This window comes from Populus trichocarpa, chromosome 17 (assembly GCF_000002775.5).
Source record: "Populus trichocarpa isolate Nisqually-1 chromosome 17, P.trichocarpa_v4.1, whole genome shotgun sequence".
Lineage (NCBI taxonomy): Eukaryota > Viridiplantae > Streptophyta > Magnoliopsida > Malpighiales > Salicaceae > Populus > Populus trichocarpa.
This window is the reverse complement of record NC_037301.2, coordinates 5,088,623-5,111,025: the sequence shown is the minus strand read 5'-3', so window position 1 is coordinate 5,111,025 and position 22,403 is coordinate 5,088,623. Positions and strand designations below refer to the sequence as shown.

General features: G+C 34.9%; 3 protein-coding genes and 1 non-coding gene across 5 annotated transcripts; 3 read left to right on the top strand and 1 right to left on the bottom strand.

The window, feature by feature from the left end:
* Nucleotides 1–1,246: 1,246 nt before the first annotated feature.
* Nucleotides 1,247–4,580, top strand: LOC18107126 (uncharacterized). The gene is made up of 5 exons (XM_052448789.1): nt 1,247–1,522; nt 3,211–3,309; nt 3,398–3,506; nt 3,598–3,806; nt 4,191–4,580. Exons 1-5 carry the CDS (start codon nt 1,248–1,250, stop codon nt 4,216–4,218), a joined length of 720 nt encoding a protein of 239 aa, XP_052304749.1. The 5' UTR covers nt 1,247; the 3' UTR covers nt 4,219–4,580.
* Nucleotides 4,581–6,096: 1,516 nt separating this feature from the next.
* TRNAD-GUC (transfer RNA aspartic acid (anticodon GUC)) lies at nt 6,097–6,168 on the top strand. Its single transcript has one exon. It is a non-coding gene; the product is annotated as a tRNA-Asp (tRNA).
* A 1,595-nt stretch (nt 6,169–7,763) lies between these two features.
* Nucleotides 7,764–11,118, top strand: LOC112324656 (protein CYSTEINE-RICH TRANSMEMBRANE MODULE 13-like). Of its 2 annotated transcripts, none has more exons than XM_052448753.1 (3): nt 7,764–7,932; nt 8,026–8,338; nt 10,867–11,118. In XM_052448753.1, the coding sequence occupies exons 1-3, from the start codon at nt 7,890–7,892 to the stop codon at nt 10,913–10,915; spliced, it is 405 nt and encodes a 134-aa protein (XP_052304713.1). In that variant the 5' UTR covers nt 7,764–7,889; the 3' UTR covers nt 10,916–11,118. The 2 variants fall into 2 exon arrangements, with proteins under 2 accessions (XP_052304713.1, XP_052304712.1); XM_052448752.1 differs by having other exon boundaries at nt 7,999–8,338.
* Nucleotides 11,119–12,375: 1,257 nt separating this feature from the next.
* LOC18107123 (protein AUXIN SIGNALING F-BOX 2) lies at nt 12,376–15,963 on the bottom strand. Its single transcript, XM_006373053.3, has 3 exons — nt 14,953–15,963; nt 13,464–13,959; nt 12,376–13,380 (listed from the first exon to the last, which is right to left on the bottom strand). The coding sequence occupies exons 1-3, from the start codon at nt 15,402–15,404 to the stop codon at nt 12,613–12,615; spliced, it is 1,716 nt and encodes a 571-aa protein (XP_006373115.1). The 5' UTR covers nt 15,405–15,963; the 3' UTR covers nt 12,376–12,612.
* Nucleotides 15,964–22,403: the final 6,440 nt, after the last annotated feature.

Here is a 22,403-nt window from a genome sequence, read left to right as displayed (position 1 = left end):
ACCTTATGCCATTTGGAGGTCTAGAACTCCACAACGAGCTCTTGGAAGGTGTTAACTCGATCATCCAAAACTACGAAGAAAATAGATGAATAGTGGGTGAACGATGTATTGTCTACGTTGAATCCCTATAAATTAAGGTTTTTAATTTGAGATCTGATAAATTTTATTTTAGTCTATGTTCTTCTAATTGCTTTTAATTACCTCTTAAACTTTTAATTTCATGCAATTTCATTCCTGCCAAACTCAATCACCAACCACAAAGTTTAATATTTTTTTCATCTTGGTCCTTGGTTTCTGTTTTTTGCATTTAGACCCTTAATTGACCATCAAACTTTTATGTTTCTTTAATTTGGCTGCTTATTTGGTCAATTTCAACTCTTGAAATCTCGTGTCTTTTACACTTTGATCCTTGATTTTAAATTTCTTCAATTAAACCCCTAATTAGCTATCAAACTTTAATTGTTTTCACAATTAAGCTTCTAATTTGACCAATTAAATTTTTTAAAGTTCAATTTTAGTCCCTAAACTTCAATTTCTTCCAATTAACACTTAAATTGACTCCAAAAAAATTAATTTCCTTGTAATTAAGTCCTCAATAAAATTAATTAAGCTTTTCAAAATCCTCATTGAGTCCTTACTCATCCAAATTTATATTTCTTTACCTCAAATACAACTATTTTCACCGAATGAGTCTTTTGTCAATTAGAATTGGGTCATTAATTTTGTCAATCTTGTACATTCTAGTCCTTTAATTTTTTTTCACTTGCTATTTTGATCATTCACCACCAACTGGATGATTTTTTGAGCTTTCTTCATGTGTATCCTCTTGTATTTTGAGTTTTTTTTTTATTTTATTTTTCTTGATTTTTTATAAAGTCAAAAATAGACAACAACAAACCTCATCATCATAATAAAAGTTTTATAATCTTCTTTCATTTCATTTAGCAAAAAAAAAAAAATCATGTTTATAAATATATAATCTTAATTTACGTTCATGATGAGCTAAAGTAAATTTATAATAGTGAAAAAAAAAAGTAAAATACGAAACTTGCTGAAGAGAAATAGAAAAGGAATCCGAGAATAAATAAGAAAGAACAAAATGTACTATCACAAAAAAAAAAAAAAAAAAAATTTGAAGGCAAAAAAAGAACAGAAATGGAAATTTATTATTGTCGCCATTGTTTGAAACGTTACCGTTTCGATGTCACTGGTTTGACCAAATACGCACCCTAGCCCCTCTTGTTTTTATGTCGACTTCCACATTTTTCACCAAAAAACAACCAGATCCTCCTCCTGCACAACCACCACCACCACCACCACCACCACGACGAAATCCAATGGCAAACCCGATAACAACAAAAATTCTATTCTCTATATTACTATCTCTCCTATTGGTATCCTCATCACTCGCTAGCTCCGATGTTCCCTTCATCGTCGCTCACAAGAAAGCCACTCCCAGAGGCCTCAAATCTGGAGCTGAGCGCGTCTCCGTCTCCATCGATATTTACAATCAAGGATCCTCGTGAGTTCCGATATGTCTCTCTCAATCTAATTAGATCTGAGATTTTAACTATTTGCATGCGTTCAATTATCGATGTTTGTTTTTATTAGATCTCAAATAGAATTTGAATTGGAGCTAATTTTAAATGCTTCTAATTTAGGAAATCAATTGTAATTAAGAGATTTGATTGCATGTGATGCAAAATTGTTCGGGTTTGAGTAGGGAGATGGGTTTTATTTTTATTAGCAGCGTGTTAATAGAGATTAAATCCATATGGATTTAATAGTTGTTTGTTGAGTCGTGGGTCTTTAGGGGTGGATTTTTTTATTTAATCCATTTGTACTTGAATTAAGGATGGATGTATTGATTTCTGTGTAGAAGATGAAATCCGAAGTTGATAGCTATTCGTAACAAGAAATTCTGAAATTTACAGGAAATTGCGTAATGGTCAGCCTCAAAGGTTAGAGTTTTGTATAATTGTGGAAGGGTTTAGGTTCAAATGATGATGGATAGAGTGTTCCACATTTTAGGATGTTGATCGAAGGTAAATTTTGTTGAGTGATTTGATATTTCATCGAGGATTAATAGCATGGAGTTTTAGATCATAGTGCTTCAACGAGATGGACACACTTTATGCGTATAAGCGTTGGTTGATTTTTAAAATGAGTTTAGGTTTGTGGGTGAAAATCAATTTGCTCTTGGACTTTAAGTTTTATGGGATGGTGAGGTTTTAATCACATTGTAATTGATGGGTTAAATTTATGTTTAAGTTGCCTTTAATGATTCCTCTAAAATGCTATGGTGGTCTCTAGTTTTCCCTTTAGCTATCCAGATGTTATTACTTTTATTCTTGATATATGTAATGAAATGATTGTTTGATATATGACAGGTTATAGTGTTATCTTGTTTCACTCTGTTTTTGTTCTTTTGGAAGTGTCTTGTTCTTCAATGATTTCCTCACTCATCTTTTTAACAAAACGTTGTTCATATAAAAATAAAGTGAAATGATTCTTGACACATCAAGGAACCAAGGTAAACTAGTCTAGCATCAATAAAAAATTTCTGCGAGGAAATGCCAATTTTTTTTTTTAAAAGTTTGGTGTGTATAAAGGCGTGCAAATCTACTTTCTTATGTACCTTGTGAGCAGTTATAATTGGAGTTTAAATCCCTTCTGCTTTCAAAAATATGAATAGAATGTTCTGGCAATTGCTGTACTGGCTGGAATGGATGGGAAAATATGTTTCGGGAGTTATAAAGAAACTCTTCATAATAAATGGCTCAATTAGCCTCTGGAAACTTGCTTGATCAGTCGGATGACTTACTGATTGAGTTTATGGAACTGGTGCTTCTGATCAGTAATTAGAACCTTTATTCTTTATATCTGTATGTTCATAAATGGGCCAAGAGAATATATACGGTGATCCTTTTGCTTGGTTTTACATATCATTACAAATGCTCCTTTGCTTGTTGGTAGACAATGTAGTTATTTTCCACAAGAAAAGAAGTAGTTATTTTATTTGTTTCACTATGCCAGCTGACTTTTAATGCATAACCCCAGTCCCCTTCTCCCTGGCTGTAGGCAGGGTTCCCTCTTATCTGTTGTCTTGGTAGTTAATTTACTTCCTACTTAATTTGACCTTCATTAAATATAATTTGAGCATATATTTTGTTGCATCTGCTTAACAATGTCTTATTTGTAAATTTACAGGACAGCATATGATATAACTCTCACTGATGATCACTGGCCTAAAGATATATTTGATGTCGTCAGTGGCAATACTTCACAGTCATGGGACAGGCTTGATGCGTGAGTTCCATCTTGCAATAATGACTGTCTATTTGAGCTTTATCATTCTTTAGTCACTGTTATATGTGGCCCTCTATATTTTTTGCAGTGGTGGTCTCCTGTCACACGCTTTTGAATTGGAGGGCAAAGTGAAAGGAATGTTTCACGGTTCTCCAGCAGTCATTACATTCCGTATCCCCACAAAGGCTGCCCTACAGGTTTGATGTTCATGCAGTCTTCTATATTTTCTTTTCTTTGCCCACCATCTTGCGTTAAGTTTTCTATTTTCTGATGTCTGCTTTATAACAGGAGGCATATTCGACTCCCATCCTGCCTCTTGATGTCCTTGCAGAAAAACCTCCAGTGCAGAAGTTGGAGTTGGTAAGTTTGTTGTTGGAATCTCAAACAGACAAATTCATATCTCTCTCTCTCTCTCTCTGCTGTTTACTGAAGCTTGTCTTTTTTCTTTGCTGTTTTATGGTATCACCTTTGGTCCGGCCAAAATTATGCAGGCAAAGGTATGAATCATCTTCTTATTCTCTCTATCACTATTGGTTAAGAGTTATTAAACTGAGCTTCCTGGAACTCAAATTTGACTTTACAAGTAAAAAGGGTCAGAAGAACTAAGACCTCATCGTCCATTTTTTCAAGCATCCTTACCCCTCTTGACTCCGTGATCATGGAATTATAAACAGGAAAAAAATAAAATAAATGGTAATATTATTTGCTGATGTCCACACCATGGTTATCATTTAAATGATTCTTTAAAGTCCATTTTTTCTCCAAGTCTATATAGAGCAACTGTAACTGCTGCTACAAGTCTCCATGGTGATATACTTTTGTTTTCCTCAATATGCAATGATACTATTGTATTCCTAACGCAAGAAGTTTTATATTTGCAGAAGCTTTTGGCTAAGTATGGGTCTCTAATTTCTGTGATCTCCATTGTGGTTCTGTTCATCTACCTGCTCGTTACCCCATCCAAATCCGGTGCTGCAAAAGCAAACAAGAAGAGACGTTAAACAGAGAAACTGATCCATTAGCTTTGCCTGCAATTTAGATATTTCAGAGGCATGAGCACTGCTAGTTAAATGGTTTTCCGCCCTTAGAACTGAGAACATCTGTTGAGTACCTTCGGTTTACATAGTTGTTAATGAGCAAGTGCTTGATGAATCAACCGATCCCCAATTGCTCACTAAAAGAACTAATCTATCATCTTTGGCTTTGTACATTTTGATGATCATTTACTGTTTATCAATTTTGGAATTCAATATAACTTTTCGCCATGGATATCTTGAAATCTCATTTAGACGAGATATAACATATTTGCCAGCTATGAAAATTTTGTTAGTAGGAGTTACTAGGTTTAATAACATGGTTCTTGACTGTTACTGTATGTGTTCTCAGGGTGTCGGTCATAGCGCCAACCATAAAAGTAAGTGTTTCTTTCTAGTAATTCAAGTATCGTGCAACATGGAGAGATAGCAACTGATGTCATAACCTGGGTCCTGTATGGTTCCCTTCTATTCTGTAGGATCTCATGTACATTATGCATACATACATGTATATGCATGCATGCACGCATGCATACATGATTTAATTTAATAATTTGATAAATTTGCATTTTCAGATTTTTATTGTTGGCTTTTGTTGATCTATTTTTAAGCAGTTTTTAGAGTATTAATAGTCAAAATAAAGTATCAATAAAACATTATAGAAATTAAGGTTTTATGTATAATAGAAAAACGGGGTTTAATTATATTTTAGTGATTATATTGATGTTTTAATATAATTGAATTTATATATTAGTATTGACATATACACTGTATTATGATATAAAAAATAATAAATATATTTCTTTTATATAGAGTTGAAGCCTTTTTAATTCTTAAAGTATATATAAATATATATATATATATATATATATATATATATATATATATATATATATATATACTTTTTTTAAGATAAAACAATATAATGATTTTTTAAATTAAAATATATTTTTATACACAAAGTTTGTATTTATATTTATTATTATTATTATTATAGATCAATGCTCAAATAAAGAATAAATGATTTCTTCTTCTTCTTTTTTAACCAAGAATAATTATCATACAACTAAAAGGTGTGGGCGAACAAGGTTAATATATTATTTTAATAATTTGATATCACAATTATTTTGTGCCTCACTTGGCTAATTTGTGGCGTCAGCATATTAAAGATCGTGGGTTTGAGCCTTAGCGTAAATATTATTTTTTGTTATGTGATAGCCGATAAGTTGCTTGTCACATAATGTTTTTTAAAAAATAAAGGTTGTTCGCCTGTATAACATGAAAAAAAATATAGGGCTGCACGGGCCGGCCTCTACCCCCACGTGTTGGATTGGTTGTATGGGCTTGGTGGCCATTTTTGTGGGCTTTTTTGTTTTTGGATATTTAGGTTTTTTTTTTAATTTAATAATTTGATTTTTATTATTTAGTTTTGGGTTGCTTATGAATATATTTTTGTATTTTTTATTATATAATAAAATAAAAAAATTAATTCAACCTAATAAGCTTCATGAATTTAACCAAGATGAGCATGCCCTTTTTATTTTTTATTTTTAATTTTAACTCCTAAAATTTTATAAAAATCTAAATATTATTTTTTTTTATTCTAAAAAGTTTAGATGCAACCCGTGGCCAATAGTAGAATCTATCTGGGATGTCACATAAACTGTTATGCTAGAGCCGAGACAAGACTGAATTTATAGAAAAGTGAAGTTATTTGAATAAATAAATATTTTATGGCATCATAAGCAAGGAAGTCGTTGTAGTATAGTGGTGAGTATTCCCGCCTGTCACGCGGGTGACCCGGGTTCGATCCCCGGCAACGGCGTTATGTTTTCAAAATGCAATTTTTTTTTGTTATGCAGGTGACTGACGGATTGGCCTTGCTGAAGGACCTGAACATAAGAGTAGTGGCTATATATCAACGTAAGAGAGCTAAACGGTTTCACCGTTGATTTCTCATCTTTAAGTAATTCTTCCGATTTAATTTAACAATTTCGCTCTGGTTCCATTGACCTCTAGAAGATTTCTTAATCTAATAATGTCCTCTGCCGATCATTCTATAATTCTCCTTCCCTACGATATCTGTCATGAAATAGCAAAGAGTACTGGCATGTCCAAACACGTAAACATTCTTGCCATGCAACCTTACAGAGCTCTGTGTGTCATTAATATCAGCGCACTTCCCTTGGCATAACCTGCCAGGCGCCCTGGGTACACAGTTTATGCTGGCTTGTAGCAATTTGCTTTACCTTGTGAAGGATAAATGGCGGTCACTGACTCACTACAGAAAGCTGCATGAGCAACAGATAGATAAAGGGGTTCCAGTAGCTGGATCTGCTGTTGTGGACAGATTGCAGGCGAATGTCTTCCTCAGCTGATCATTTGGATCAGTAAGTGCTTTGAAGGCCTGCTGGTGGGGACACCAGACCCACACCACAAACTACACGAGTATATGGACGGAGATGACGTAGGACACCAGACCCACACCACAAACTACACGAGTATATGGACGGAGACGACATAGGATGGCCCAGCCTGTCACGCTTTGGTTGGGAGACTAAGCCCATTTGGGCCCATTTCATTGTTATTTTATTTATTTAGCCCATTTGGGCCTGCTCATTGTTATTTTATTATTTATGTTAAACAGTTTGATTTGATGGGCCGAACCCAATAGCGGGATGTTTTAGGGTTTACTATTTATATGTTTTTCTGTCATTTTGAGAGAGTTTTGATGATTAATGAAAATTGCAGACTTTGCATATTTTCAATCCCCTTTCTTCTCTTTTTCAGCTTCTTTCTTTTCTAAAGCTTCTTTCTGTTCTTGCTTTAATTTTATTATTTATTGTTTCGCATCACCTGCCTGTACAGAGCCTCAAATCCACCTGCTTTAGCTTCAGGCCGGTTCATCTTGCGTCGTGCAGCTCCGGGAACTGATGAATTCAAGATGATCGTGATGTTGACAGTAAAAAGTTGATTTCTCAAATCTAAATTATCAAACATGAAGTTGTGCCAAATGTTGTGAGCCATGGTCTCTGCCTTGGTACCCCTACAATGAATTCCTTACTGCTGCTACTCGATGATTTTTTTTAATTAATATGAATGTTAGGTATAACTTGTGTGTGCCTCGACTAATTCTATGAACATTAAAGTTAATGATTATATAAGTCTCTAGTAATCCTGGAATTTATAAAACTTAAATTAATAATTTTTATATAGCAAATCCAGAATCTAACAAGTTGAGTTATAGTTATGATATCTTATAGCGGGCAAAAGAAGAAGCAAACTGGACCAACTAACCTTCAAATCAAGACCGTTCAGTATGTTTACTTGTCAATAATATCCAACGAACGAGAAAAAGAGCTCGTCAACTTACAGAAAGACAACCCTCACAATATTGCAATCCCATTAAGAATAAAAAATAAATAAAAATCCCCCTCATCTTCAAGCCTTGCAATCTTCCGGTCTTAACAAAAACAACAGAAACCCATCCATCCATCTATCGATCCATCTTCTCTTCAATCTTGAAGAGCCCCAAAAGATAAAATCATGAGTTACCAGAGAGCCCCTCATGATCCCTACCCTCCTCCAGGTAATCAAACTCTCTTTCCCCCCCTTCTATTTTGAATTTAGAATCTGATTGATTTTGAACTGACAGGGTACTCATCACCTTACCCGCCTCCAGGGTACTCGCCATCAGCGCCTCCTCCACCACCACACGAAGGGTACCCACCACCACCACCACCACCACCACCACACGAAGGGTACCCACCACCACCACCACCACCTCCAGGGTATCCAGGATACCCACCACCGGGGCCACCACCTCCAGGGTATCCAGGATACCCACCACCGGGGCCACCACGTGGGTACCAAGGGTATTTCGCTGAAGGGTATCCAACGCCTCCAGGTCCGCCACAGTACCAGCAGTGTTGTCATTATGAACATCACCCTTACCAGGATAATTATGGTGGTTGCTCCTCGTTCTTACGTGGATGGTATGCGTTTTTTTTTTTTTTTTTATCTCTGTTTCTTATGTCTCTTGTTGATAATCTTATGCTATTTGGGTTTCTATTGGAAGCGGTCATTATAGTGTTGATGTTTTTATCTAATATAAAGGGATGGTTTACTTATTTATTTTTGTGAGATCTTGGTCTTGAATTTTGTTTAATGTTATGGGATCAAGTCAATGATGGAGTTTTAAATGTTTAGAACCAGAAGATAGTTCGATCTTAGAAACTTGTCCGATCTTATCAGTTTCATTTTGGATCAGTCGAGGCGACAACTAATTCCGTCTTAGATTATCCTCCAATCTAATACTGTCTGTAATGAATTGCACTTGACTGGTTGCGGGTTTGCTTTAACAATATGAGGTGGTAGGATGGTGTTGAATCGGCAATTATATATGTAGGATCGGTTGGGCATCTAATCCTCAGGTGACCAGGAAGATATTCTTTATCTAACTACTTCGTGAAAACCTAACTATTGCATGACTAGAGCACATATACTTATTTAGTCAATCTTTCTCTTGCATCCTAACTTTACTATGAAGAGTTTTAGATAATTGCCAGTGAAAGAAACATGCATGCAGATCCGTGTCACAGCCTAACTGTTAGAATACAACGTTTTAAATATTTGCTCAGCTTATAACAGCAATATGCATCTAGTGCTTTTTAATGGCTGTGCCACATCTCTGGCTAGTACTGTACTTACAAAGGCTCGTAAAAGAATAGAGCACAATAGAACTGCCCATGCACCTAACAAAGGTTGGGAACTGTTGGAAAGCAATGGAAGGGTCTTGAATAAGCCTTGTAAATCCTTAAAAACCTGCTGTGGTTGATCGATTATCATACTATAACTTAATGGATTGAGAACCCATAACTGAACAAGCTAACTTGAAATTTATGAAGTAAGACTAGGTAACTTGGGTCCTACTCGATATCTGTAAGGTCTTGGTTAAATTGGTGCTAAATCAGCTAGAGGCTTTTGATATCTGGTGTTCATTGGCTAGCGTTTAGTTCAAACTCTGGTAGGATCTGATTGTCTTGTCACCTTGTGGCAAGTTACTCTGCGAGATGGGAACTCCAGGACTTCTATTTCTTTTGGGTTTTATTAGGCGATTCATTATTTAAATTATATGAGATTCCCCCTCCCTGTCAGCGAAGCAAAAGGTATGAAACCTTGGAGCTCTAATCATTTGCCTCCTTGTTAACTGGAGGTCCAAAGGGAATATCAATTTGGATTTTCGTTTTGCTCTTCTTTATCGAAACATGCATGCATACACATACATCACTGTTTTAATATGTCACTATCACAAGTTTGGATTCATTCTAAATTCTGGTTAGGGCGTCAGGTAACTTTTGTAGATGCAAAGTTTGGGCATAACTAGGAACTCGTAGATAGTGAAGTTTGCAACAGAAAGGACATGGAGGAAGCAAGTGGGATGATAGACAATTACACAAAACAGCCAAAATACTTGAAAATTTAGTATTAGAAAGCTGTTCTCCTCTTAGAAACTTGTTCAAATTCAATTTGGAATTGCCCAGCAGGAGGTTGAAGCCAATACATAACTAGACCATAAACATGCCATATAACTATCTGTGATGGATTATATAATTAACCCTTGAGGGTTTTATTTAGCGATATGAGGTGGCTAGGATGGCATTAAACATGATGGTTAAGTATCTATAATCTTATTGGAGCACTAGGATAATTTACTTCATTGTCATAGCAGTTTTTATGTCGAACAAGATCCTAAACAATTGTCCGACATACAACAGCGGACAGCCATATACATCTAGCAGTTTTTATTGTCTAGAATAAGCCTCTTACTAGTACCATTCCTATGAAGGTCCTGACACGGCATTGAAAAGAAGTGTCTATGCTCATCACAAAAATTGGCAGTTGCTGTAAAGAAAACAAAAGATTTTGAATAAGCTCTGTAGATCATAAAAGACCTGACTAGGTCAATGGATTACTATATTTCTTACACTTGTAGCATTCAGTGCTCGGAATTCAGAACTCAACAAGTTATCTGACAAATCGACAACTGACTGTTACTTCAGTCATAGTCAATATCTACAAGTTCTGGGTCCCCAGGACAAACAGGAGCTTTTTGATACCTTGTGATCGTTGTCTTTGATATTTCTCTCTTGTGGACATCAGTATGTGTCTTTTCCGTGTATGATATTAAATCTTTGGTTTCATATCCTGTGGCTTTGAAAGGCTTTCCATGCTGCAAATGCATATAGGTTTGTCATTTGGTTAGCAGTCTGGCATTCTCTCACTCAATGATTTTGCATTGTAAATGAGGGAGCACTTGATACTTCTTTGTTGCTCTGAATGCTCCCAGTCTCTTAGCTATTGGTATTTTGGAAATTGGATTGCTAAATCCGTAGTTACTTCACCTTGCAATGTTCTGATCATGGTATCTATTTGATTTTGTGTACTGACTTCATTTAATGAATGCCACCTTTTTTCTTAATTATTGATGTGATAATGATGGTTATTTATTCTAAATGTGCAGTTTGGCTGCACTTTGTTGCTGTTGTGTGTTGGAGGAGTGCTGCTTCTAAAATCTGGTTGCTTCATTAAGTTTCAAATGATGTATATGGGGTCTGGTAATTCTGGTTTCGCGATCTTCTTATCTGGTTGTTGAGAGATTCTGTATTTGTATGGGTTTCTATGCACATATAATTTAATAGTGTCATTTCCTCCAAATTGGAAACAATATGAATATGCCTCAATGCTATGATTTCATTTATCTCCTTGACTTTAATGCGGCATCCTAGATAAAGTTCTCTGGCAAAGCTTACTCCTGTGCTGAAAGCTTCTAGCAAAGCAATTCTTTCTTTTCTTTTGCGTCAGCAAGGAAAGCTTCATATTTACTCTGCAAGCTGATGTCAGTGACTTCATGACTTTGAAGGATCGTGGAAGGTGGAAAAGGTCTCCATTAAGTTAAAAATAAAGGTTGTAAGCTAATGGTCAACTGCTTGTATTATCAGCAAGAACCCACAAAAGATACCTGCGTGAAGTTTTCAGGAAACTTCTCTCTTTGGAGGGAAAGCATAAGTTGGGACACCTTCAACTGCAGTAGAGGAGTTGCGCAATATGAAATTTGGTACAGCTTATTATCATCTGCTAGAAGCCAAGAATTCATTAATATACTGACGTTGACTGCCGTTTATGATTTCCCAGCGCTTCTGCAATGCTACTTAGGGTCCGTATGTGGTGTAGATGGTGTTTTGCTATAACGGTCGTTTTAAAAATGTTTGGTTAATTAATATATATTATAATTTTATATTTATTTTGCTAAAAACTCTTAATTTGTGGTCTTTTTTAATTTATGTTTTCAAACTTCTACCACAAAAGCTATTTCCACCGAACACACAACAGTATTTGAGAGTATTGTAGTTTTTATTTTTAAGTGTATTTTATTTGATAAAATAGTAAACTAATGTTTTTTAGTGTTTTTTATAGTTTCGATGTCAAAAATAAAATTAAAAAAATTATGTTAATATATTTTCATGCATGCATGATATCAAACAAACACTTGAAGTTGGTATATTTTTAGCCTGTAAGCTTAAGCACACCTAGAATTTTATTTATCTGAAGAGCTTCCATTCATGTGTGTTACTAACAAGCTGAAATCCTAGCATAGAGCATCCTAACAAGGAAGTCAAGTAAAGTGAAATTCAGTTTATGTTTTGAGTTACGGGTTTGATGAGGTTTAAATTGACCTGTTCACGAGTTAATCTGACAAGTTAATGGGTTAATGTGACCAACAACCGGGTCAACTCTTAACCGATATAAAACCTGACCCAAACCCCATTTACACAGAATGAGTTTTTAACAACATTGATGCATGGCAGAATGAAAGGACCGTGTGATAATAATTGGGTGAGCTAATAAACCTGCTTGGCTTTGTTAAAGAATCGAGCTAAACTCTTCTGCCCCGTACTCTATAGGAGTTCGGAGTTCCATCATCTTCAGTCTTGTGAATATCTGCTTAAAAGGAAGGTAGGCAAACTCGTACTTGAGAATCCAATTCCTGCTGGAACTGGCTGATCATGCCAATACTTGCACAGTTACATCTATAAAAACATGAAGTACAAAGTAGCAATCTCTTACAAATTTAGAAAAAAAATAGTCGCATGCCACTGGAACACCAATAGGCTAAAAAATCCATAAAAATCAGCTGCCTAAACAAAGTACAACTACTTAATAACAGTGAAATAGTGGGCAGGGCCTAAAAAACACACCCCTGGTTCACCTATAAAGTCCAAACGAACTCTGGTGCATCTTCCCTTCGCCCCGCCAAAGTCCGATATAGGAACATCTTCTCTACCTTTTGCCTATCATCAGCACTAGCATCCATCTGATCATTTTCATTAATGATCTCCACATTGAGCCTTGGCATCTTCTTCGCAAGGGACTTGCAGCCTCCAAGGGTAACTTCGCACGATGACATCCAAAGGGATCGCATTGTTTCATACTTTCCCACGTCCATTAAAAGCGCTGCATTACCAAAAGGGCAGTCCCTTATCTCTAGCTTGCGAAGCTTTTTGCAACCATTCAACAGATACTGCATTCCCTTGTCAGTGTCCCCAGCAAATGCAATAGAAAGCATTTCAAGCTGCTCGGCATACATTCCAATGTAGAGGAAAACTTTATCAGTCAGCAGGCCAGTCATTGACAACCGCCTGAGACCCTTGCATGAATGAACAATAGCCCCAAAACCTTCATCCAATGGCTGATTGGTCACAGCGTCTGGTTTTGTGGGGTCAAGGATGCACAACCGGAAGCGGGTAAAGTTGGGGCAGTTCTTAGCTACAGTAATGAGGGCTACATTGGTCATCTGCTGACAGAAGTATAGAATTGAGTGGAGCTTACGGCAACCACTAGAAAGAGCGACCAAGCCCACTTCTGTCACAGCTGCATTCCCAACGTGTGGATCAGAAGGAAAGACCCTTATTTCCTGCAAATCCTTGCAAGTGGAAGCAACAACTTCTAGTCCTTGGTCTCCAATGCAGTCCAGTATCTACAGATACAGCAAAAACAACTAAAAGTCAGCATGAGAACAAGTAAACTTGTGAGTTCCTAAAAACAGGTAAACAGGCATACCCATAAGCGCTGGAGTTTCATGCAGTGGCGAATTAGCTTTATGAGCTCAGCACCATGAATTCCTGGAGCATAACTTAAGTTCAAGGAAGTCAAGTTCGGGCAAATTAAGTGAAAAGCTGATAGGCAGTGGGGAGCAACCTCCAGAAATCCTGACAAACTCTTGACTGACATACACTTTTGAATAGCCATCACTAATTTATTATAGGTCTCAGAATCTGGATCATTTACATAAGACCCTACACCCAAGTCCACTAAATGAGGTGCTCGGATCAATATTTTTTGAAGTACATCAAGTGGCACTGCATGATTTAACCTCAAACTCCTCAGATTAGGAGATCTTGCTATAAGTCTCTCAAGTGCTGCTACATTGACCTCACCTTTGAGACATGCAAAATTAAGTGATACAAGAGATGTACAGGTATCAGGAAAGCAGCTAAGCCAATGGCCTCTATGATCTTCAACATCGTTTTCTTGCAGGTCCAGCTCCCTAAGAAACCTGGGTTGAAGAAAGACATTCAAACTAGTTAGAACATAGCTAATTATCTCCTGAAACCAATCTCCTGAAACCCCTCACGTCATTTCCTTCTATTCATATTAAGTCAACGAAATGATTATTGCTCCTTGTTTAGTCAGCATTGTATCTTTCAGAGGCTTTTAAAGAGATCAAATTGGATACCAATTTTCACAAATAATTGAAGCCTCAAACGTGAAATAACCATCTGGACTAACAATGAACGCCACTTAAGACTCAATTGGGAATTAGAAAGAGACTTCAGAAATCATAAAGGGAGGTTCTTTTGTTTTTTTTTTGGGAACGAGGGACCAATGCAGTAACATTTACAAATAGCAACACCAACACCACAGAAATGCCTACAGAACATTATAAATAACAATAAGTACAGAGCTGAATCACATGCCCTTCAAGATCAAAAAACAAAAGAATCATCAAATCATCCAACACTTTTCACTGTACAGTTATACCAAGCTACATCCACCACTCCATTATAGATTCCTAAGCCTTTTACGGTGTAATTTTACTCTATATTCAGCAGCTGGCAAGCAGATACAAGCATTAATTGCTTAATAACCATATATCTACCGTCAATTTGACAGCCACAGAACCCCATGCAATGCAAACCAAAACCCGTACTGCAAAACAAATCCCAAATCTAAGAATACTAGTCTCAATATTCCTTCTCTCTAGTCAAATCAAAGGCATTCCAAAACCAAATTGCTAGTAAGAACCCAAACAGACTTGACACTAGCACTAGTATTCAAAAATTAACAACCACCATGGCCAGAACAGAGTTAGCACTTGCATTAGTACTCCACAAATAGCAACCACCAAAACTATGTTAAGAAGCCTAGTTTTCTTGTATCAAGCTTAAAAAAATTATAAATGAAAAATCAGCAGTAATAGCAAAATACAAGCCAGATAGGTAATCAAACAAGACAAAAACAAAAACCCACAAAGCAAAGCATTTCTTACCTACAATTAGAAGCAATAGCAGCAAGGCCATCAGCAGTGAAGCCTTCACAACTAACAAGAACCAAGGACTTGAAATTGGGAAAAGACCTTGAAATGAGCTCCAAGCACTCATCGGATATTATCATCCTCTTCAACTTGAGCTCCTCTAACCCCACACTATTCCTTGCAAAAGCTTCAATCCATGGATAAACAAAGCCTCCCCAATCATTTGGAACCAAATTAAAATCAGCAAAATGAGGCTTTCCTTTCAAAGTAATAGATTTTAAACCAGGAAACCTCTCAATCACTCTCTGAGGACTAATTGCATAACAATTCCCTACAAAAACCTTCTGCCTGCTACTACTTTCGATCTTGTACCATGGTTTACATACTTGAGAAACTGAGTTCCTGTCTCTTTGTGATGTTACAAAATCGAAAATATGCTCTAATACTTCATCTGGGAAATAATTCATTTTAATTCAAAACCTACCAAAAAAAAAGAAAAAAAAAAGAACCTAGATCTGGAAACTAGAAATTTTTTATCTTTACAACGATTGAAACAGATCCAGAGATCTAAAAACCAAATGGGTTTATTAAAAATGACACGAGAGAAAATACTCAAACTTTCTCAAGAAAGTGAAGGAAAAATTTATGGGTTTTCTTTTCTTTCGTTAGGTTTTATGAAATGATAATGTTGTTGAATCCGATGGTGATGATTACATTACATAGAACTGAAAAACCCAAGAATAAACATAAACAGATCAAACAAAAGAGATCTGAGAACTTGGGGGTTCCATAAATGGAAATTCTTAACTAAATCAAAAATCCCAAGATAACAATAACAGTAACAGAAAAACAAAGAAGATGATGTTATAGAGAGGGAGACCACCACGTACTACTACTTCAAGTTCAGATTTTTCATCTCTCCTCTCCCTCTATTCCCAGAAAACCCAACAGAAAAAGAAGAACATAAAAACACTTGTGTTTTTTAAGTTTAACTCAAGTGACTTGCAGCTTAACTTAACCATGGTTCGAAATAATGTTTTCTTCTAACCATGGTTAGTCCTCTCATATTTTTGGATCTAAGGGTGAGAGTGATCTAGTTAAAAAGCAGAGAGAATCCTGACCGTTGATTTGTGTGGCATGCATGTGTCTTTGTATATCTGCTAAAATCCTCTTGTTAAAGAGATGAGTAGTAATGGACTGTTAGTTAACTGGCCACGGAGTCCCGTTCTATTTACGAGAATGCCATGGCGTAGATAAGGTTTCTGTTTCTGTACTCGCGAGTGTGTCTGCACTCGCTCTCTCTGACGTAGACATCACCATGTGGGGAGGCATGGCAGCGACCCGGTTTGACAGACGAGGATAACGAGGGGAGAGTATACAGATTTTGTACTCTCTGAAGTGGGGTTTATTTAGTGTTCCACAAGAAATGTGGGACTTTTTTTGTGTGTCAGCACATTTTCAGTTTTTTTTTTTTTTTTTTTTTTTTTTTTTGGTGTTTGGCATCGTGGATAATAGAGAAATGGAGGAGGGAGCGGCTTTTAATGATTAGGGAATCCAGTAAAAGGGAGAGGGAGAAAAATGATTTTGACAAAATCTAAGACTGTGTTTAATAAATGTGTCTGTACTGTAAATTTATGCGTTGCAGTTTCATCGCTTGGAAATAATGTATGCGATGGGATCCCTAAGCTAAGCTATCTTTTCCTTTTTCCTTCATATCTCCCTAACATGTATGAATTATGGAATTGATTTGTTATTCTGCAAATGATTTTGTTGAGTGGAACTAATTTTATGTACGTTTGTTAGAGGAAATTTTTAATTTATTGGCAATTTACATTGATTTTTTTTAATGATTTCCGATGTCTTTATAAGTCATGCCTACCACAAAGAATTCCATTCATAGTAAACCAAAAGGTAGAAAGTATAGTTTTAAAACTCGGCCTGGTCCGACGGGTAGATCCGAAGCTGAAATCGAGCTGGGTTGAAGAAAAAACAGGCGAAGAAAAAACCCGGTGTGACCCGGCTGACCTAGCGAGTTGACCCGGCAAGACCCGGCAAGACCCGGTCAAAAACCCGGTTGCAACCCGTTGACTTTTATTTTTTTACTAAAACGACGTCGTTTTGATTTTTTAAAAAAAAAATTGACCCGAGCAACCCGGTCAAAACACGAAACCCGGGCCTTGAACCGGACCGAGTCTAAAAACTATGGTAAAAGATACTTCTCGTTAATTTCTATATATTTTATTTGTCATGTATTGGATTGCAATTTAACGCACCATTTTACTATTCGACCAAGATAATACGAAAGAGATAGGAGACTTTATACCTACTTTCATGAAGTTAAAAGCCAAACCGAGCGAGAAAAAATAAAAAAAATTAATTTAAAAACAAAAAAATCATTCAATTTGATTTAATTTTAGTTTTAAAAAGCTGAAATTGATTGAACCAAATTTAAACCGACTAATAAAAAGGGTATAAATATAAACTTAAACCAATTCTAAAACATTTTTTCCCTTTTGATTTTTGTTTCAGCCGCCCCTCCCCTTTCCCACCCTCTCCCTTGTTCTCTCCTGTGAATCGTTTCTTTATCTTTCTTTTCCTTTGTTCTCTTCGCTCTCTTGCAAATTTTAATAAAAAAGCTAACGTTTTCATAATTATGACTAATGTATTAAAAATATAAAAATAATATATTAAGGTGTTTGGAGTGAAAAAATTATATTAAAAAATGATTGCTCGATAATTTTATTAAAAAATATCATATTAATATTAAAAATGACATTTTAAAAATATATTAATTTTTTTATTTCAAATCTTCAGGGATAAAAAAAACATTTTAAAAAAGTAAAAATGAAATAAAAAAAGAGAGGCTAAATGCTCGACCCATTAAGAGATAAGAGCCTTACGCGCGAGCCGACAAAGTTAGGCCCATGAGTCCAGGCCTTTTCTATTTTTTATTTATTTTAAGAGATAAGATTTATAGAGATGGGATTAAATCTTGATTGAAAATGCAAACATAATTATTTTTGGAGAAACTTCGCCATATACAATTTAAAACATAAATATTTTTTTTTGAAAGAAGGATTTTTGATGTTTTTCTATTTTTTTTCAAACTGATTTATTTAATAACAAAAAAAATATCTTACATATATGCTCACAATATCAAATATTAAATATAAAAAGGTAAAAACGGTATAAAAGACCCAAATTAATTACACAATGATCATTCAAAAATCTAAAAATTAATAATAAAATAAATTAAGGTTGTGTTTGGCAAAACACAAAAACAAATAAGAAAATAAGGTCGTGAAAAAATGTGTTAGGACATGTTTGTCAAACGTTTCCTCAACTAAAAATCACAGGCTTGAAAATTTTCTTAAGAGTATGTTTGTCTAACATGTTTTAAAGACTCAAAAACAAAATTTTTTCTTTAACAAATCGTTACTTTGCCAAAAATGATCTTAAGCCTTAAAAAGCTCAGCCTAGTCTTGTGGACTAGGCTTCCCAACCTAGCTTAAAACCTAAAGGTTCAGCTCAATCATGTGAATTGGACTTCCCAGTTTGGCTCAAGACCCAAAAACACAACTCAGGATGTTTATGAAGATAAAATAATAGTTTTCGATTGAATATCCTTAAAAACACGAATAACATTACATGAACCTAGAACATCCAATTAAAGCTATAGACCATATTGCATCAAATCACAAATATAGAGAGCTAAACCATGTTAAGTTAAAACTAAAAGACTCATTCAAGTAGAACAATATGCAAGATATTCCAATAATCAAACCCAATAACTTCTACTTTCTAACTCCTTTTAAGCTTTGTTACTTTGCTCTTCTTCTTTTCTCCCACTTTATCTTACTAAGTTTCTTTGTTTTTTTCCTGGACTATTTTTCTTTTCGATCCCCCCTTTCTCCATGGAAAAACCACTCTTTTTTATAGGCTGAATCAAAACAAGAAAGGTATAAAACCACCTATAATATTTATGGTGGTTTTTCAAAGATAGGTTGTTATAGAAGATTCTCCCCCTCACTCTCTCTTCGATTACATTCCCCGAAAGTTATGGTGTCTGGTTTTAGTTTGTCCTTTGTGTAATGAACCTCACCAAGAGAAAACAACCTTAAAGTAGGCTCTTTTACGGGTGACCTTTTTTTCCAGTCAAGGTTGATTAGGTTGAGTATTTTAATGAATTAATCATGGAGATTGAGATGTAAATATGCTATTAAAGGATCTAATCATGCTCAATTTGAAGGTCTAGAACTCCTCATTCATTGATTGGAAGATTAATCCTTGATAGGCTTGAATATGTCAAGGCAGAGAAGGTTGAGTAGGAACAAGATGTTGGCAAGTTCTTTAAGATAAATAAGGTATAAACGTTTGAAGAGGATGGTTGATCTTTGTAGAGAAAATGTTTCTCAAGTGTTTGGTGTCAATTAGAGCTCTTGAGGTGGCTGGAACATTCATTCGTTTGAAGGTTTGAAGGTGGCTTCTTAATCATCCTTGCCTGAAGAAGAAGAAGAAGAATAATGGTTTAATGACGTATCATCCCTTCTCTTTATTGAAGCCCCAAGCAATATCAAGCAAGATGTCGCCTGTTTTGAATCCCTAAAAATTAGGGTTTCAAGAATTTTCATTCTAGTCCTTAGATTTTAAATTTTGGTGCACGAGCCTTAAATTAACCCATTTTTTTTTTAAATTATGCATTTAGATCCTTGGAAATATTGATTGGAATCCTTTTATTCGCACACCTTTTATAAATTACTCATTGGTTTCCAGATTGTGCAATTTGATCTCCAATTGACCATTAAACTTTAATTGTCTTAATTTGACCCTCGATGTAGTCAGTTTCAATCTCTCCATGTACGTGCCTCTTGCATTTTGGTCTTTGATTTTGAATTTTTTTCAATTAAGACCCTAATTGGCCTTTAAACTTTCTTTTCTTTGCAATTAAGCCCTTAAATCAACCAATTAATCAATTAAACCCATTAAAAAGTTTAATTAAGTCCTTTAACTTAATTAACTCTTTTAATTTTGACGAATTGACCTTGAAACTTAATCTTGCTTTTGATTAACCCTTGATTAAATCAATTAGGCTTATTAAAAGCTTAACCAAGTCCCTGGACTTAATTATTTTACAAGTCTATCATATTTTTCAATATCCTTGTTTCATTTGAACTTAAATTGTCATTTTTTTCTTTAATTATCCCCTTATTGTTTTGTCATGTAGTTCATTTAGGTCCTTCAAGTTTTAATTTATGCAATTAAGCCCATCTTCATCCCATCTTCATTAATAATATCCTAAATTGACTATTTATTTGGTGTTTTGACTTGTTACAACTCATCTATTTATGACCTGAAGATATTTTTGGATTTTGAATTTCTATTTTTTTTGAATTTATGAATATTTTTTGAAGAAAAATATATTTTTTCATAAAAGGAATTTTAGAGGACCCAAAATTAGGTTATAGTAGTTGCCCACTCTGTACATTACTTACTATATAAAGTCTTATAATGAATTTTAGAAAGTAAGTTTGTAAAGAAAATGTATGAAGGCCTTCCCAAGTTAGGAGAAATATCGACTGAGTAGTTTTGATATTAACAAACCAAGAGGTGGTTATCGTTGTACTCATTTATTTTAAAAATCAAGGGTTTTCCCTTTATTCTCAAAATGGTGTTGTTTTTCGGACGGCTAGCCCATTGTATGAAAAATATTTTGGATTTTTCATAAATGATCTATGTTAGAGTAACCCATTTGTGGTCTATGATCTAGTGGCTTGCTCGTGGTCTGTGATCGAGTAACCTACCTATGGTATGTTATTAGGTGACCTGCTCGTGAACTGTATTTGAATGACCTACCCATGGTGTGAAAAATATCTAAGATTTTTCATGAATGGTCTGTGTTTAGGTGACCCATCTATGGTCTATAATCGAGTGACCTGCTCATAATATGAAAAACATCTAGGATTCTTCATAAATAAGATGATCGATTGATGATGCTTTTTTAACGGTGTCTTAGATTTTTCCAAAGAGATGCCTTAGCCTCCTTTTCTAAGGTGATCCACCTTATGATTTTCTTTGGATTGTCTATGCTGGACTTTTAGTCATCTCAAGATCAACTTGGACTGCATTTCTGATGGTTTATATTTGTTGAAGCCTTTTAGTTGCTTTCAAGGAATCTTCTTTATAAAATTCCTGAAAATATTTTATAATGTTTATGCATTCATTTTTACCTATATTTAAATATAGCCCCCTTTTCTTCTCAATTCTTTGAGCTCTCTTGATCACTTGGTTTCTAACCTATCTTAGTTGGCTTATAAGTCTTTTCACAACTTTCATGATCCCTTTAGTGACCTATTTCTCGGATGAAAATTTCTTGCTCGTAAATTGTTTTGAGGAGATCATCTTGCGCCTCCAAATATATAACACTAATCGCTTGAAAGAGTTTAGAATAAAGTTACCCCCTTGTCTTTTTTTTTTTGAACTATCATGGGGATATTAAATTGCTTTTATAACTAAAACTGCCCCTTTGTATTTTGTCTATTCCTTATGAAATGTGCTTTTGTCAGTGGCTTAAGAAAACATGGTTTTTGAAATCCCTCTTTATTTTTTTGGTTTGGTTTAAGTGAGATAACCTCTATCCATAATAACTTATAGACTCTTGATCTTTTCTATTTTAAAACATAAATTATTCTAATGTTAGTTTAAAACATCTAACTTTTTTGAATTTTGCAATTCCTTGGGGATTTTGTTTTGGGATAGGAATGATTTATTTTCTTGTGTTGATGAATTGAAATTAAAATTGGTGGAGGTATATGGTGAGGTGACCTTTTGTTTATTGATTTTAAAATAAAAAACTCGAGCAAAAACTTGAGGTTTTTTTTATTAAAAAAATTATCTCATTTTGAGCACCCATTTTATTAGCATTAATAATAATGAGTAACTTGTTTGCAATGTCATGACTATTATGATGAAGTGTTCTGCATTTTGAGAATGTTCTTTATTAGTCTAAGTTGCTTGTTTGCCTGATTTGAAGGGCTTTTTAAGGCATGTCATGCAGACTATGACTCTTGGCTATGAAATAAAATGATTTATAAAGCTCAAAGAGTATTTCAGAGTTTTATAGACTTAAGATCAATGTTAGCTACTTCTTTTCTTTTCTTTTATGTCTTTTAGACTTCTTTTCTTTTATCGTTTTCTTTTACTTCCCCTTTCTTATTGTTTTAGAGGGCTATCCTTATTTGTTTTGATTTCTTCCTTCTTTATGAATCTTGACTTAGGTATGCCTCCTAGTATTTGAGTTTTCCGGGCTCTCTAGGTTTTGAATTTTTTCACAGCATATTCTCAGTCTTTGATCTTTGAATTTCCATATGCCTTCCAATATTGAGGTGTGATCCTAGTCAAAGTTTCTTATAAAAGAAAACTTATCCATAATCAAATTGGTATCACAAAGGATATATTAATTTTAGAAT

Coding starts and splice junctions, on each gene's coding strand:
- LOC112324656 (XM_052448752.1), top strand. CDS start 7,890: ATGAGTTACCAGAGAGCCCCTCATGATCCCTACCCTCCTCCAG. Junction 7,933..7,998: donor TGATCCCTACCCTCCTCCAG/GTAATCAAACTC, acceptor TTGAACTGACAG/GGTACTCATCACCTTACCCG. Junction 8,339..10,866: donor TCCTCGTTCTTACGTGGATG/GTATGCGTTTTT, acceptor CTAAATGTGCAG/TTTGGCTGCACTTTGTTGCT.
- LOC18107126 (XM_052448789.1), top strand. CDS start 1,248: ATGTCGACTTCCACATTTTTCACCAAAAAACAACCAGATCCTCCTCCT. Junction 1,523..3,210: donor ATTTACAATCAAGGATCCTC/GTGAGTTCCGAT, acceptor GTAAATTTACAG/GACAGCATATGATATAACTC. Junction 3,807..4,190: donor CCAAAATTATGCAGGCAAAG/GTATGAATCATC, acceptor TTATATTTGCAG/AAGCTTTTGGCTAAGTATGG.
- LOC18107123 (XM_006373053.3), bottom strand. CDS start 15,404: ATGAATTATTTCCCAGATGAAGTATTAGAGCATATTTTCGATTTTGTA. Junction 13,960..14,952: donor GCTATTGCTTCTAATTGTAG/GTAAGAAATGCT, acceptor TCTTCAACCCAG/GTTTCTTAGGGAGCTGGACC. Junction 13,381..13,463: donor TGAAACTCCAGCGCTTATGG/GTATGCCTGTTT, acceptor CTGTATCTGTAG/ATACTGGACTGCATTGGAGA.